Source organism: Myotis nattereri, assembly GCF_964212035.1.
Source record: "Myotis nattereri genome assembly, chromosome: 2".
Classification (NCBI taxonomy): domain Eukaryota; kingdom Metazoa; phylum Chordata; class Mammalia; order Chiroptera; family Vespertilionidae; genus Myotis; species Myotis nattereri.
Window position 1 is genome coordinate 210,166,040 of NC_138076.1, and position 17,327 is coordinate 210,183,366.

General features: G+C 60.8%; 1 protein-coding gene and 1 long non-coding RNA gene across 2 annotated transcripts in view; both read left to right on the forward strand.

Moving 5' to 3' along the window:
* Positions 1-17,327, forward strand: part of CACNA1I (calcium voltage-gated channel subunit alpha1 I) — a 102,701-nt gene that overhangs the window by 12,942 nt on the left and 72,432 nt on the right. The window contains exons 3-4 of the mRNA XM_081082896.1: positions 14,452-14,563; positions 16,391-16,524. Of these exons, the coding sequence (XP_080939022.1) occupies positions 14,452-14,563; positions 16,391-16,524 (246 nt within the window). The remainder of the gene's footprint in view (positions 1-14,451; positions 14,564-16,390; positions 16,525-17,327) is intronic.
* LOC308513103 lies at positions 1,022-7,412 on the forward strand. Its single transcript, XR_013995509.1, has 3 exons — positions 1,022-1,059; positions 1,850-1,966; positions 7,275-7,412. It is a non-coding gene; the product is annotated as an uncharacterized lncRNA (long non-coding RNA).

Genomic DNA, 17,327 nt, shown 5'->3' on the forward strand with positions numbered 1-17,327 from the left:
GCCTTACGGTTTTTGGGATCCACCAAGCAAGACAGAGTCCTTACTGGTGCTTGGGGCCTCACAGCATGGGGCCTGAGCCCTGTCCTAGATGCCTGGGGTGCCTGGGTGCAGGCGGGGTGATGAGGCTAACCCCTGAAAGGCTGGGGGAGGCACATGCTGAGCCCACGTCTGCTGGCCTCCCTGCTGAGTTGGGAGTGGAGGTGATGATGGGCCCTGGAACCACCCCCCCCTCCTGCCCCAGATCTGGGAAACCTGAGGGTCTCTGCTGGAGTGGGTGGAGTGCAGAGCTGTGGGCCCCTCTTTAGGAGGACACCCCAGCACGGGGACCTGCTCAGAGCACCTTCGGGCTCCCCGGGGCCCACAGCCAGAGGCTGCCAAGGCTGGCGCGAGGGATGGAGGTCTCGGCTTGAAGTGGCCACCTAACCACTGAGCCGTCTTCTGGACCAGAGAGCTGACGACTCAGATTCCAGACTCTGCGACTGAGTCCAAGGCTCACACTTCCCATTTAAGGTTCAGTGACACCCACATTCTAGGCTTCTGTGAGCCCCAAACTGTGAAGTTCGGTTTCAAATACGTGTCTGGCCGCCACGGTGCTTGTTTGGGAGCTGAGGACCCGTGTCTCTGGGCCCCCCCTGTGAACGCGATGCTGAGATTTCACAGCCCGAGTGGGTCCGTGGGAGAGAGGCCAAGCTGGGTGTCTACCGGCAGATGTTGGTGTCCACAGGGGCTCCTGCAGCAGAGACTCGACCGGGGGTGCTCAGGCTGGGTTTTAGGGGGCTTGGGTGTGTGTGTGTGTGTGTGAATGTCTTTGATCAGATGCTGAGGGCTCTAGGACGCTTCCCTGCGAGGGAGCTCAGGGAGGGGCAGTGCCGACCCGGTGCCCCTCAGGGGGCACTGTTGGCATTTGGGCTGTGCTCCTGCTCTGTGGTCCTGGCTGCCTTGTCCTTACAGGACGTGTGGTGATATTAGTAGGCAGTGCTCCTCCATCATTGTGACAACCAGGAAGGACCCTTCACCTCCAGACTCTGCAGGCGTCTGCTCCCCATCGAGGGCCCCGAGGTACGCGGGTGGGAGGCACAGGGTCAGCCCAGTGGGCCCGGGGCAGCGTGGGAGGTCGGCCCCAGACAGGCTGTCCTCCGCACGCGGTCCCTGGGGCTGAGGGGCCCTGGCTTGGAGCCAGCAGCCCTTGCAGGCTCGGTGCTCCCTGACTCAGCTCCTCAGCCAGCCAGGCCAGACCTGAGTCACCCCCTGACTCACCGGAGAACCCGGGGCTGGCGCGGGGAGCAGGCTGCTCACCCGCACGGCAGCGGTGCTGTCTGCCTGCCAGCCTGGCGCAGGCGTTGGCAGCTGGGGCTGCAGCGGGGAGGTCTCTGGGTCTGAGATGTCGGAGGCTTGGTGGCCCTGTTGGACTCCTGGGGGAGTGGTTCGGTGTGTGGACCCGAGTCAGGCAGACTCAGGGGCTGGTTCTGCCTCTGCTTTGCTGTGTGGCCATGGGCCAGTTTCTTCTTTTGTTTTTTGTTTTGTTAATCTTCACCCGAGGATATTTCCCCCCATTGATGTTTAGAGAGAGTGAAAGGGAGGGGGGGGGGTACAAGGGGGAGAGACACAGAGAGAGAAACATCAATGTGAGAGAGACACACCGATTGGTTGCCTCCCACATGCACCCCAACGGAGGCTAGGGATTCAGCCTGCCACTGAGGTCCATGCCCTTGACCGGAATCGAACCCCTGGCCCTTCAGTCCAAGGGCTGACACTCTAACCACTGAGAAAAACTGACGAGGGCGGGCCAGTTTCTTAACCTCTCTGAGCCCCAGGTTCCCCAGTTGACAAAAAGGGTGGTCATCCCCAGGTCCCAGGATGGCAACGAAGACCAGAGCAGCCGCATAGTGAACATGTGACGATGGAGCTGGCAGACTAGAAAAAGCGGCACAAGGCGGCCGTCATTCTCATTTTCTGTGCCCGAAAGGTGAGCGGGGCCCTTGTGTGTCTGAGCAAACTCTCTGCTCGTGGCAGATTCAGTAAGACCCTGGGCATCAAGGCTTTAGGTAGAACACAATGCTTTCAGAGGACATTGTTTCCAGGGAAAATCAGATTCAGGCTCCGTTATTTAGGTAAATTTGTGCCGGTTATGCTGCCGGTAGCCGTGCCCTCACCCGTGCAGACATGGCTAATCCATCACGGCATCCTCCAGCGGGCGCCCCGGCTGCAGAACTAATCAGTTGGAAACCTATTTTCCACCCAGATCAGATGTTGAGAGCCTTTCTCAGTGTAACCGGGGGCAGGGGGAGAAAGGCCGTGGTGCGTGTCCTCGCTCTGGTTTCTCGACCCCGAGCCTGAGTTTCCTGATCTCTGTAACGGGAGGGTTAGACGGTTAGATGGTTCCTGTAGACCCAGCACAGAGGAGGAGCACAGGCGTGGCAACCAGGAGCTCAGGCACGTACTGCGCTGCATTCTTTGCCTGCATCATCCCCTGCAACCCTTATACCACCCAGAGGTGGCCCCCTTTTACACACGCGGAAAGTGAGGCTCAGAGCGGTGCAGTCACTTTTTCCAGGGTTGCACAGCCAGGGAGTGGTAGAGCTGGGATGAAGGCCTCCATTGCTCTGCACCCCCAGCCTCAGCTTTGATCCAGGCCCCGGGGAGCTGGGGCAGCACGGGTTCTCCACACCCCATGGGGCAGGGCGGTTTGCTTCCCAGTTCCAGGCCGGTCTCCGTGGGTTCCAGCATCTACATTCTGCGGCCACCGCACTGTGGCCTGCTGGGGGCCGCGCCCGCCAGGAGTTTGCAATCCCCCCCCCCCCCCCCTGCATCCTTCGGCTGCCTCCCCCTCCCGCCAGGGCTGAGCCAGCACTTGTCCTGCTTGCAAATCATCCATGCACGAGTCATCCATGCACGGCGGGAAGCCAGTCGTCTGTGAAGGCTGCCTCTCTGCTGGGCAGGGGGAGGTTGCCAGTCTGAGTGGGGAGGCAGGAGGCGCCAGCTGCCAGGGACTTTGGCCAAGTCACCCCCCTCGCTCGCCCTCAGTCTCCCTGTCTGCAGGATGGGAGAGTCGGGCAGCGAGGCCCAGAAGGGCTGCCCGGTATCCGTTTCCCATGAGACGTCTCAGTGGTGTCTCCCGGGCTCCACGTATCTTGTGGGGGGCTGGCTCGGCCTGTGCCTTTGCTGCTGGGCTCCTGCTTTTCGTCTGCCCCTCTGCCCCCTTCTGCCTGCTTCTGCCCCGGCCCTCGGCTTGCTAGGGCGGGCTCTGTGGGTACTCTCATTTCCAATCAACCTGACCTAGATCCCTGCCTCGGGGCCCTCTGACCTGGCCTATCCTGGGACAGGAAGAAGGCGGGGCCGCGGTCTCATCCTCAGCTGTTTGCTGTCAGGGTTCTGGTGCTTACTGAGCGGGTGAAGGGCTCCTGTCCACCCATCACTCACTCGCCCACTCATGAGGCCATTCAACAAGCTCTACTGAGACGGGCTGCGTGCCACGGTGTGCAGAGGCCAGCCAGGGCCGTTCTGTGCAGGGGAGGCCACTCTGGCTCCCGGGGAGACCTCCGTGGGAAGGCGCCTGTGGGGTGGAGCAATGATGGTGGCCCAGGTGCCGGCAGGGCCTCGCCTCGAGAGGAGGGTCCGAGTGGAGGTGTGGCTGCCGTGGGGTTGGTGTTGGAAGGAGAGGACTCAGAGGTGGCCCAGGGTGTGTGGCTTGGTCGCTGCGTGAACGCAGACCTGCTGGCTTTGTGGCCCGGCGGCCGTGGACCAGTCTCTTGCCTCTGTTTAGCCTCTGTTTGCTCATCTGTGAAATGGGTGCCACAGTGACTCTGGTTGGCAACGTCAAGGGGTCAAGTGAGAAGCCAGGGCAAGAATTGATCGGGCAAACTGTTGCGTGCCGAGGGCAGCTGTCTGCGCGCTGGGGCTGACGGGGAGCTGGTGGGAGCCACCAGGGTCCTGATGGCCGGTGGGCAGCTGGGCCCCAGGTCCTTGCTGATGGTCTGAGAGGCCCGGCTGCCCCGGTGACCTCCGCAGGCTGCCTCTCAGTCCTGCCGCACCTCGCGGGCCTCGGGCCCCGGATCAAGCCTTGGGGACCTTTCTGAGGGCTCCTGACTGTCAGGAAGCTCCCCTCCCCTCACCCCATCCCTCCTGTCCTGAACCCTCTCCCTGTGGTGTGGCCATCGGGAGCATCTGGGGCTGAGTCCTTCCATCCCTTCTATGTAAACGGGCAGCTCCCTAGATCTCACCCCTCCTGTCCCACATGACGGCTGGTGTCACCCTCCCTCTCTTCCCCTGCACAGGGGACAGACCCCTGGCCAGGAGCCCAAAGCTGTGTCACTTTGGGGGATCACTTCTCCCCTGGACTCACTCCTTCCTCCAGACACTGCCGAGTGCTGTGCCCCCCACCCTGACCACCTGCCTTCTTTCCTTTGTTTATTCTTTCCTCACGCAGAGACTTCAGGGGCTCTCGGTCACCCCCACATTAATCTCCCCTCGCCCGAACTGAGGCCTCCCAGGCTCCCTCTGGTTGTCCTCTTAGATTCTCCCAGCACCTCCTGAGTGGTGGCAGGCCCGGGCGGGGCGGGGCGGTGCTAACTCCCCATTGTACAGCTAGGGAGACTGAGGCCCAGGAAGGGAGCATGACTTACCCACGTTAAGTAGTGGACAATGCCAGGGTGGGCTGGAGCCTAGGACTCCAGCTTCTCCAGCCAGTGCTGTGCCCACCCAGCCTGCTTATGGCTGGGGAAGGGGTTCTCTGGGGGAGGCTGTCCCCTCCCCTTCAGCCCTGGCCTAATGGGAACACCCAGACGGGCGACAAGTGTGCTGGAAGGAGCAACACATGTCTGGGAAATTGTCCGTTTCCCTCCATCTGCTGTAGAGAAGGTTGTTTTTCTACAAGTAAAAGTCAGCATCGAGCCGTGCCCAGGGGGTGCTCATGGCGGCGAGCAGATGCTGCAGGGCAGCGGGGTGGCCAGAGAGAGCCTGGCCCACAGGGCGGTCTCAGGGACTGTCACATGGAAATGTCTGTGTAAAGAGAGCGCAGGTGCAGAAGCTGCCCCTGACCAGCCTGTGGGCATTTGGCCTGGGTCTTGGTGCGTGAGTAGGAGTTTTCCAGGAGACCAGTGGAGGAATGGTATTCTAGGCAGAAGGAACAGTGTTGAGGACAGAAAGGCGTTTAGTGTGGCTGGAACAGTGTGAGACAGGCTGTTAGAGCTGCTGCTTGATCGTCTGGGCACTGGGAAGCCATGGATGGGTGTCCGACCGGGATGGGGCGTGGGAAAATTCATTTACTAGAATGGTTGCCCCTAGAGTAAAATGAAGGCTGCTTCAGGGAGGGAGAATGAGGTCTGGAGACCAGGCAGGAGGCTCTTGCAACAGATATTGGTTGGTTGGTTGGTTGGTTGATTGATGATTGATGGATTGATGCATTCATTCATTTAGCAAGTGATTATTGAAGACAGCTATGTGTTGGACACTGTTCCTGACTCGAGTGGAACAGCCTGGTCGAGGGCTCTGAGCTGAGCGGAAGTCGCCGGGGACTCTGATAACAGCCTGGAGTGTGGGCTGAGTGTGGAAGGACATTTGGTGTCCAGATTCTGGAAGGCAAAGGGGAAGACTGTGTCTGGAAGGGCACTGGTGGCCATTAGGGACCTACTATGCGCTGGGTACCGTTCATGCTGGCAGTAGGGATTGTCCACGGGACAGATGAGGCCCAGAGAGGTGAAGTGCTTGTCCAGGCCACCCAGCCTGGCGATGACAGAGTGCGACGTGGCCAGAGCCCTGGCCGGCGCTGCCCCGAGGGCCCCGGGAGGCCTGCCAGGAAGTCTTGTAGTAATTGATCTAGAGCAGAGAATTAGGAAGAGGGCTGGCTGGCTAATGAGGAGTTCGCCCCTCCTGGGGCATTTAAAACATGATTGGATTTTTACTCGTCCATCGGGCCTGGGCTCTGGCTTCTGTGCGAGAAGCCAGCGTTGACCCGCGGCCGCCCTCAGACCGTGTCGCCATCCTGTTGGGAGAAAAACAGCCCCATTTGTGTCCCTCGGAGAGAAATCAATATGTCTTTTTAATCAGCCGGAATGTCTTCCTGCAAACCTCGCTGCAGCTCTCCTGTGGGGCCGCCTTCCCCATTCTGTCCCCATCTGTCCTGTGGAGCTCTGCTCCTCCGGACTCCCTCTTCTCTCCCCAAGTTCACGTCCTGACATTCAGGGAGGCCTGCGGCTCAGCTCACTGCTGTGTGACACCCAGAAACAACCCGGCCTCTCTGGGCACCAGTTTCCATCTCGATTGGAAAGCAGGAGGAGGAGGCTGGTGACTGTGAGGTGCTGTGTGAGTGTGAGGGCTTGCGGGGAGGCGGGCTGGGGTGGAGGTGGACAGAGCAGTGTGCCCACAGGCTGTGCCTGGCTTTTCCAGGAGAGAGGTAGAGAAGGCTCCCACCCACCAATCCATTTATCCACCCACCTACTTATCCATCCACCCATTTGTCTATCTTTCTAGTTCTTCTCCATTCACCCACACAGCCATCTACCCAACCCTTACATTCATGCATTTACCCACCTACCTTCTCCACTGTCTAGCCAAGAACTCTTATACAAAGGCCTTGAATGCCGAGCCAAGGAGTTTGGAAACTCTCTGAAAGTCATAGGGAGCCACAGATGCCCTTTGGTTTTGAAGGAGCCCCCTGGATGCCGTGTGGAGGGTGTGTCATAGGGGGCAAGGGTGGAGGAGGAGACTCGTGAGCGAGAGAGTGCCGTCTGCTTGGGGCAGTGGGGATGCTCAGGGGTAGATGGGGAGGAGGGATTTAGGTGCTGAGATGGACAGGTCTCTGAGATGGGTGTGGCACCAGGGAGAGGGAGACTGGAGGGTTCTAGTCCGGACAACTTCCGGGATTGGTGGTGGTTGGGGTTTATTCATGGGGGTGGGAAGGGCAGGGAGGAATTTGGTGGTCGGGAGAGTACGACACACCCATTTTGGACACGGTGAATCAGGTTCCTAGGGATGTCCCCGAGTGTCTGGGAGGCCTGCTGCTCAGCAGTGAGAAAGCCTGGGCCTGGGACAGGCTGGGGAGCGGGTGTGAGGTCAGGGACAGGAGAGGGGAGCCTGGAGGCTTGGGAGCATTTAAGGGACGGAACTCACAAAGTAGGAGGAGGACCTGCCCAGGGCCTTGTGGGGTCCCCGGAGTCCAAGGGAGAGAGTTTCTACAACAAGGGTCTGAAGCCCAGGGCCGTGAACCTGGATGGGGACAGGTCGCATGTTTCTCCTCCCCGACCTCTGACTGAAATGTAGCATTTCTCTGTCGCCAGCGGAGGTGACGAACCACGGAGGGGTGATGGCAGCTCCCGGGACTGTCGCCCGGGTCACCGCTGCTCCCCAGCGACGCCCCGCCCCACCGCCGCTCGGCCTGCTCACTGTGCTGACAATGGAGCTCGTATAGTTCTCTATCACAAATTTGTTTTTGTAAAAAATATTTTGACAATCATTTTAACATGACTGGCTTCCTTCCTTTCTAACCCTGAGCATAAAACACCCCTGCACTGCAAACATCACTCCGAGAAGGGGCCCCTGAGCTTCCCAGGGGCACAGGGGAGGTGAGAGGCGCCTTGCGGGTGAGTGGGTGGGCCGTGCCCGCTGCTGCCGGCCTGGCGGGCCAGGAGGGTGTCACGTGTGGTGGTGTGTAGGGTGCAGGAAGGGATGCCCGTGTGAATGTGTACACGTATGTGGTCGGGGCAGGCAGAGGAGACGTGTGGTGGGGACAGGCGCCCAGGAGGCCGCGGGAGGATGTCATCACCCTCCATCCAGCCCGGGACCTCTCTGTGTCTCCGCGGAGTGTGTGCTCATAGTTTCTGGGGGGGGGGGGCAGGGGCCTTGGCTTCTTTTGGGGTTCCCAGAGCCAGGGTAGGCCTCACCCAGTGAGGGGGTGCTGAGTACATGCATGCGGAGCGGCGCGTGTTAAAGAGGAGAGGAGGGGGAGTGCAGGGTGGGGAGGGGGCTGCGCAGCCTCCAGCGCAGAAACCCCACCTCAGCCTCCTTGTTGCCTCCCACCGACAGGGGTCTCACTCCCTCCCGAGGCTGCCACGCCCCTGAGCATCTGCCCCAGGCAGGGCGCCAGCACAGAGGAAGATGGCTACGCGCTGCCCACGGAGAGCTCAGCCTGGTGGGGTGAGAGGCCAGCACAGACCACACTCAGTTCAGAGCCGCTATAAGGGGGAGGGGAGCGTCCAAGGTGCTGTGGGGCCCGGGGAGGCGGCTACCACCCCCGACCCAGGACTCTAGGAGGCTCCCCGCGGGCGCCTCTTCCTGTGGGTGGGGGCTCCTGAGACTGGCTCGCCCACAGGCGGTGGGCCCGTGGCCCCTGTGCTCAGCAGTGGCTGAAGCAGTGGCGTCTGGAGCGTCTCCCGGCTGGAGCATCCGTCCCGGGGACCATCCGCCCTGGGCTCCCTTCCCTGCTGGCAGCCTTTCCCCCCCACGTCATCGACTCCCCCACTCCGGCTGTCGCACTGGGCACTGCGGCCTGCGGACATCTGGGAATCAGACACTTTGGCCAAATACAATGAGTTTTCAAATTATGGGTGATTAAAGAAGCGGGGAGGGGTCGGGGGTGGGGGGGCAGGGACAGGGAAGGAAGGGGGAGCTCACTCCCTGGCCCCCTCCCCGGAAGGGATCTCAGCTCACCGAGGAGGCTCCGTGGCTTATAAGCAGAGCCGGTCAGCCTGGGCAGGGCTGTGCGGCCTGTGGGGGGCTCCTCGTCGCTGGAGGTGTGGGAGTGGAGAGAGGCTTAGGACCATCTGCCCAGCAGGCCTGTCCATTTGGTGAAGCAACTTCTGTCCAGCTCGGCCACCGTGTCACCGTGGGCAAGTCCTGCCGTCTCTGGGCCTTCATTTTCGTATCTGTGAAGTAGGTGTGATGGACGGCCATGCCCGTCTCCCAAGGCCGCCTAGGGCACGAGCAGAACAAATCCCTAAACACATGGGAGACGGGGGTGGTTAAACCCCGGCTCTGCCCCTCACGTGGCCTTGGACAGGTTCATGAAACGGGGATGACACCCCGCCCTCGCGGGGTTGTGGTGAAGGCTCTGGCGGGGGCTGCGACAGCCGGCGCCCCAGCAGGAGCTGGTGCTGTCTTTAATTGTTGCATTTTTATTGTTCCTTATGGCACCTGCGCTTCATTATTTTTTGTTGCACTTTTTATTGAGGTCAAACCTGCATGCAGTAGAGCTCTCAAATCTTAATGTCCAGCTCAAGGCATCTTTCCTCATAGACACACTCCTGTGACTCCACTCAGACCAAGAAGAATGTCTCTAGCCCGGGAAGCTTCCTTCTCCCCCCGCCCCCGCCCCAAACCCCTGTGGCTGCTCCCTAAAAATCACAGCAGCAAAGACTCCTTCATGTAGGTTGACTCTGCCTGGTTTTTCACTTGATATACTTGGGTTCATACACTGTTTGCTCTTGGACGCTATCCATGCTGTTGCGTGTCCTGGTAGCTCGTTCTTTTTCCTGGCTGTGTAGTATTCCACTCAGTGGGCGGGCCCCACGGTTTCTCAGCCTTGGCCCTGTCGACATTTGGGGCTGGAGAATTCTTTGTGGGGGGCTGTTCTGGGCATTGCAGGGTGTTTAGCATCATCCCTGTTTTCTACTCGTTACCTGCCCGTGCTCCACCTCCCCGGGTGTGGCAGTCAAAATGTCTCCAGGAATGGCCACATGTCCCTTGGGGTCAAACTCATCCCTAGTTGGAATCTCCTGCCCGACTCACTCTCCTGTTGGGGGGCCTTGAGTTGTTCCCTGGTTGGGGCTGTTATGAATAACGTGTGCCTTCCGGCGGACTTATGTGGGCATTTCACTGGAGTGTGGGTCCGGGAGTGGCACCCCTGGTCCTAGTGAGGGCCTCTGCTTTGCTTAAATAGAAGCTGCCAAGGAGCTGTCCAGTGGTCCTTGCTCATAGAGATAAGTTGAATGAATGAATGAGTGAATGAATGAGTGAGTGGATATCCTCTTTAAAGCCCAGGGCCTGGAGCACATTCAACTTGGTAGCCACTGTTACCACAGCGAGGCTCTACAGCCTCACACACACGGGGCCCTGGGACAGGGACACGCTCGGGGCACCTCCGGGCGGGAATAAGCCTGGTTCGTCTCAGAACACGGACACAGACCGTGTGGACCTGGCCCGAGGAGCACGAAGCTGGACCAAGACCCAGAGTCCAGCCTCAGGCCCAGCCGGTGAAGGCCCATGGACTGAGCTCCCACCCTCGGAGCCCCTGGGGACCAGCGGGGAGGGCCTCCCCTGCAGAGGCTGGCCCGGCTTCCCTGCCTCCCGGTCCAGAAGGATGCAGCCCCAGCCCCCTTTCTCTACTTGGTTCCTTTAGACAACGGAGGCCCACCCTGGGAAATGGATTAGATTTCAGATTTGACAGCTATAAAAACAAACATGGCCGCCCCAGCCAAACCCAGCACTCTCACCCCCACCCCTCCTTCCAGAGCGCCCCCAATGACAGAAACCGTGACTGTCAGCTGGGCCCACAGGATGGAGGGGGGTGGTTGCCATGGTGACCGTGTAGGTCTCTGGCTCCGGTTCCTGGAGAGGAGGCTGGCCCGAGGGGCCTGCTGGGGTGTCAGGCACTGTCCCTCCATTTGGTCTCACTCTTCTCTCTGGGAAGTGGGAGTTTTGAGGGGACCCCTGGCGTGGTGCCTTCCCGGTGACTCTGTCTCCCTAAGTCACAGCCCAGCCTTCCCAAGACTCAGCAGGGGGGCCATGGGTTGGAGTTAGGGTTCAGATCCAGCTCAGCTTCTTACTGGGACCAGGACCCCTCGCTGCATCTCCTGCAGACAGGTCCCTCCTTCCCCACCACGCAGGGGTGGGACATCCCGTTCTTGACCCCACTAGGCACCGGCAGATGGGCTGCTGCTGGCTCACCGCTGACCCAGGCCCACTCGGGAGGCGTCAGTGTGGGCGAGAAAGGAAAAGCGAATGAGTCGTCCACCAAACGCATGCCGGTCCAGGGGCCTCGCGTTCCAGGCCCCGTGCCCGGGGTCCACAGAGCAGGTGGCTGAGAATGTGGGATTTGGAGTCAGCACGAGGCAGGTTCAAATCCTGGCCCTGCCACATACCAGCTGTGTGAACCCGGGCGGCTATGTGTGATGGGAGCCCTGGAACCAGCTCTCGGTGCCTCAGTTTCCTTATCTGTAAAATGGGGGTAACGGTAGTGCCTGCCAGTTTTAGGGAACTTTGCTTAAGTTCTGGGCGACTTTCCTCCTTGCCAGGCCTGAACGAATCGGAATTTCGAAAGGCTGTGCGTGAAGAGTCGGAGCGCTGCGAGGCAGACGTCCGTCCCAGGGGCTGGCTTAGCGTCCCTTCGCTTCGGCTCACCGTGTCTCCTTGCTGGCTCTGCCCTCCGTTTCCCACGTGCAACGGGCGACCGGACCAGAGGCTCTGAGGACTCGGTGGGGCTGTTCTGTGACAAGGTCACCCCGGCAGAAGTGAGGTCGGAGCGATGAGTAGGCCAGGTGGCAGGGCGTCCCCTGCACGGCCTCAGATGCCAGGCGGGGGGCTCTGAGCCTTACTGTGTGAGGCAGTGAGGAGCTGGCACTCAAGGCCCTGCCTCCCGATCACCCGGAAAGCCTGTACCGCCCTCTCGGGGCCTCTGTCCTCCCTCAAGTGTCCCAGGGCACCAGAGCCTGCCCAGCGGCCTCTCCGAGCTCCCCGGTGGCTCATGGCGGAAACGCCAGGCGTCGGGCCAGGCCCTGGAGCCCCTCGGCCTGGATCTCGCCTCCCTGCCAGGCTCCTTCCCCACGGCCTGTGATCTGGTTCAGCTTCCAGGGCTGCTGCCTTTGATCCCTGGGCCCGTGGGGAGCATGTCAGGAACCTCGGGCAGCGATGCCAGCTCTGGCCTGACTTCTGAGCCTCACGGGCTCTTGGAAAGGGCCCAGGCTCTGCCATCTGGGATTTCCCCGAGCGCCTCAGGGCCGGGCTGAGACTGTCCGTCCCTGCGTGTCTGCCGCTGAGCAATCTAGAGGTGAAAGCCGATCCATCTGGCCCCTTGAGGGGCTCGGTGCCGAGGGCGAGCCGGACGAACGACAGAGGCAGCTGCGGGCACCACTGAGTCAGACCGCGTGGGCTGCTCGCGGACAGTGTGGCCTTGGGCAAGTCACTCCAGCTGTCCAGGCCTGTTTCCTCCCCTGCCCCCAGCGGGTGTGGTGACAGCTGGGGCCATGTCCCTAGGGGTTACTGCCAAGTTCATGACTATGATACCAGCTAGACCAGGTGAGCAGGGAGCACTGCCAGAGAGGAGGCTGGCCCATGGCCCTGTGAGTGGTGAGAGGTGCTTCAAGGGACGCTTTAAGAGGTGACACGTGAACTGGGCTGTGAAGGATGAGTAGGAGTTTGCCTGGGGGATGTGGTAGAGGGAAGGGAACGTGCATGCAGGGTATGCTTGGGGACAGCAAGGAGTTCAGTGCAGCCCGGCAGGCGTGGCTCAGTGGTTGAGTGTAGACCTATGAACCAGGAGGTCACGGTTCAATTCCTGGTCAGGGCACATGCTGGGTTGCGGGCTCGGTCCCCAGTGTGCCCCAGGAGGCAGCCAATCATATGTATATATGTATATACAGTTCAGTGCATGCCAAGGCCAGAGGGAGGTGGTCACAGGAATTCGCTAAGACCAGTCTAGGGGCCTTGGATGTCCAGCTGAGGACGGTGCTGGGAACCATGGCAGGCTTCTGAACGGGGAGAGGCACCCAGAGCCGTTCAGGCAGATTAATCGGGCAGCATAGCGCGGGGACAAGAAAAGCAGGCTCTGGTTTGGTATTCCAGCTCTGCCGTTTCCCAGCTGGTGACCTTGGGCAAATCACATTCCCCTTTCTGTCTCCATTGCCTCATTTGTAAAAATAGTGCTGCAAGGATTAAAGGAGCTAACACTTGCGAAGCGCTCTGACAGCGTGGGGCGCACAGTGGGCCTGGTGACTGTGTGGGACAGATCAGAAGGGCAGAGGGGAGGCGAGAGCGCTGAGGATGGATGGGCCGAAGACTCAGGGGACAGAGGGGGGTCACAGGCAGGGACAGGCCATGAGTCCCGGAGGAGAGCACGGGCTTTGGAGGCCAGCAGGCCTGTGTGAATCGCAGCCCTCATACTTCCCAGCTGTGTGATGCAGGAGAGGCCCCTCGGGTCTCAGTTTTTCTCATCTGTACAATGGGCTCAGGTCCTGAGGAAGAAGTGGGGGTACCAGGCTCCTGGGAGACCCCTGTTAAGTGCATGTTGAACTTGAAACTGGCAGGAAGGGCAGAGGGAGCCGAGGAGGAGGCTGAAGGCGAGAGAGCGCGACAGGCGGGGGGGAAAGCTTGGGGGATGGGTAATTAGAACGTTTGAACTTTAGAAAAGTTAATTAATGATGAAGCTGTGCTGGAGCGCTGCTCAGGCTAGAAGGGGCCCTGGCAGCGACTGAAATTAATTACAGGCTGTGGCGGGAGAATGGCAGCGGGATGGGGCAGGCAGGAAGGAGCAGGGCTGGGGCAAGGAGGGTCTGAGCGGAGGAAGAGAGAAGGCAGCATCCCAAGGTGAGCCAGGGCCCCCGGGATGGGAGGGAGGCTGTTACCAAGGAAACCAAGTCAGTTTCCCATCAGGCAAGAGGTGCTCAGCGCCCCTTGGGTGGGATCGGCTGAGGGTCAGGCTGGTGTGGCTACCTCCGAGCTTGGAGCAAGGCTGGGAAATGGAGTGAGCGGAGACACTGAAGAATCACAGCGTGTCCGCGTGGGCAGGGCCCAAGAGATTTACTTATTTATGCAACAGACATTTACTAGGTGCCCAAACCCTGTCCCCTGGGGTGTAGGCCCCGCCCAGGGCTGGGTGAAGGATGCTCCTTACTCCCTTGGCCACAGGAGGCTTCCCACCTGGGCTGGGCCCCAGCTCGCTGGGTGCAGGGGCCAGGAGCCCTGGGTACGGATACCCCGGAGCCTGGAGACGAGCTCTAATCCGACCGCAGGCGAGGAGAGAGGGACTGAGGTGCCCAGCCAGTCTCAGCCACACTGGACCGGCCTCTGCAGGCTCCAGATCAGGCCTTGGGCAGAGGTGGAGGGGGCATGGGTCAGGGGAGGGGAGAGGTGGCCAGGGGGCGGGGCGGGGGGAGGGAGGCAGTGACAGTCAGAGGGAGGTGGTCAGAGGTGGAGATGCCCGGATAGGTCAGAGATGGCTGCCAGCCAAGCCCAGGGGCCTCCTCCTTCCTGGGAACTCTGAGGCTGGGGCGAGGGGGTGGGTGGGGGTCCGGGCAGGGGTGGCTCGGTGGGGCTTGGGTTCTCTGGTGGGTTTGGCACGTGTGGGCATGTCTGTTGTGAGGGGGGAGGCTGGCTCCAAGGTCTTTTGAGAACTCGGGCAGGGAAGGAGCGGGCGAGGGGAAGAACAGGAGTGGGGGGTATGCCTGTGAGGGGGGGGCGTTACGTTCCGGGGAGCACTCGGCCCCATGGGCACGTCCCCACTGACTTGTCCTTGACTCTGTGCACGTGGTTCGAATGTGTCAGCATGCTGGTCATCCTGCTGAACTGCGTGACGCTCGGCATGTACCAGCCGTGCGACGACATGGACTGCCTGTCCGAGCGCTGCAAGATCCTGCAGGTGAGGCGGCCTGCCCCGCCCTGCCCCACCCCTCCCCACCCTGCCCCATCCCTCCCCACCCTGCACCCACCTGCCCATGATGCCCCACCCCTCCTCACCCTTCACCCACCTGCCCATGATGCCCCATCCCTCCCCACCCTGCACCCACCTGCCCACGATGCCCCACCCCACCCCCACCCTGCACCCACCTGCCCATGATGCCTCCCACCCCACCCCCACCCTGAACCCACCTGCCCATGATGCCTCCCACCCCACCCCCACCCTGAACCCACCTGCCCACGATGCCCCCCACCCCCCCACGCTGCCCCCACCCCCACCCTGCACCCACCTGCACACAATGCCACACCCACTTACCCACAATGTCCTGCTCTCGCCTCTCCCCCTTCCCCCAACCCCCCAGCACCAGGCGCAGCCAAGCACAGCCAAGCCACACACCACTACCTCTCCTTGCTAAACTGGCCGCCTCTCCCTCACGCCTGGCCGGTTTCACCCATTCTCCTTCACCATCTTCATCTCCGGGGCTTTGCCCCAAGTCCAGGCCCCACCTCCTCCTCCTGGTCTCCCCACTGTGCAGTGACCCCACCACTCCTCTGCGGGACGCCCGCCCGTGACCCCCCAGGGCTCTGGGAGGAAGGGCAGCTCCGCAGCTGGTTCTCGATGCCCTGCACGCGCGGGCCCCCATGTCCCTCCTGTGCCCTCCTGCTCCCGTCTCCTCGGGCCCCGGTGGGGCTAACGGCTGTACCTCCGTGGCCCGTGCGGTGCGTGAGCGCCGTGGTGCAGGGCTTGGGGTTCTGCCCATGTTACACGTGGAAGCACTCAGTGGGCTCCCTGGGGAGGGAATCCCCCCGGGTGGGACTGCCCTCTGCCTCCTGGGTTCCACGGGGCTCAGCGGGTCCCAGGGCCTCCGAGCCCCCTGGGGCCCTTGTTAAAGACCCTGAGCCCTGGCCCATCCCACACCTGCAGAATCAGCATCTCCGGGGGCGGGGCGGGGGTCCCGGTGGGTAACAGCCCCTCAGCCGGGCGGAGTTATTGCTGACCAGCCTCAGTGGGTGCTGGGCTGGCTCCCCTACCAGGGGCGAGTTCACTGAGGACTCGTCTCTGTGTCGGCGACTCCGGCCTCTGTCCCGCACACAGTAGGTGCTCTGTGCTCGTTTGTTGAGCTGAATTGACTGCAGCCCTTGTCTGTCCTGGAAGGAGGAGTCCCGCCCAGGCCCTGTTCCCCAGGAAATGTATTCTCACCTGAGCCCATGACCAGGGACCATCTGGGGCCTCCTTCTGGGCAGAGGAAGGCAGCGCTGAGACCGGCGCCTCGTGCCGGGGTCAGGCCTGTTCTGAGAGAGCTCCTTCCCTGTGGGCTCTGGAGTCAGAGAGACCTGAGAGTCTGTTCTGGTTCTGCCACTCACCTGCTGTGTGACCTGAGGCTAGTTGCTTAACCTCTCTGAGCCTTAGTTTCTTTATCTGTCAAATGGACTCTTCATGGGGTCATTGTGAGACTTAGAAGAGAGAATGGAAGTCAGGTATGGAGCCCAGAGCTTGGCAATTATTCAGAAGAGCCTCTTTGTTCTAGCCCCTTCTGGGTCCCTTGTCATTATACCTGGTTTTAGGGAACTAATAGAATGGGCCGCATTACCCTGGGCAGTTCATTCCTCCCTCTGGGCTCAGTCTCCTCATCTGTGAGATGAGTGCATTGGAACAGGATCTCTGAGTTCTCGTTCTGCCCCCTGTGTCCACGACTGTGTCCCCGACTCACACCGTGGCTGCAACCTCTGGGTCCTGCCGCGGAACCTCACTCTGTCCCTCGCTTCTCGCCTCCCCCCCACCCTGCAGGTCTTTGACGACTTCATCTTCATCTTCTTTGCCATGGAGATGGTGCTCAAGATGGTGGCCCTGGGCATTTTTGGCAAGAAGTGCTACCTTGGGGACACGTGGAACCGACTGGACTTCTTCATCGTCATGGCTGGGTAGGTAGTGCCTCTGGTGCTTGCCAGACGGAGTTCCAATAACCCGTGGGGCATCCTGGTGAAAATGGCGAAGCCGCGTGGTAATGTTGGGGCCGACAGACACCCCTTCCTCCCTCGCCGGGAAGTTGTGCGTCCGCCTGCACTGTCAGTGGCTACGGGGTCTGTTTCACATGAACTGCCTGACCTTGAGGAAGCCAGGTACCCTCTTCGAACCTCAGTTTCCTCGTCTGTACAATGGGGATGATGAGTAGCTGCGTCAGAATGAGCACCCAGTAAGTGTTAGCGGCTGCAGTATGGTTACCCTTCGGTCACTCAGCAAGTCAGAGAGAAGCACAGAGCCACGCACTGTCTGACTCCAAACTGTGACTGTTTCTACCAAGACAGAAGCTGCAGTCAGAGGCCAGGTCCCAGCCTGGCCCCTCGCAGCGCCTGTGTCTGATTCCGCTCTGGGCCTGGCTCCTGCTTTCCTGGGCCCAGCCAGGCACATCCCTCCGACCCCCAGGGGAGGGCGAGCCCCCCGTGTCTGCGCTGGGGGACTGAAGGACAGAGGGGCATGGAGGACAGCACACCCGGACACAGGCCTCCACCTTCCCGGCTCCCGTCTGGGGAGAGGCAATCAATGCTACATGGGAACGTGTCATGCACACAGATGAGGCTCTGGGCAAAGCGCTGTGGCTTTCTTTAAAAAAAAAAAAAGTTTTTATTGATTTTTACATAGAGAGGTAGGGAGAGGGAGAGAGAGAGAGAAACATCAATGAGAGAGACACATGGATTGACTGCCTCCTGCACTCCCCCTACTGGGG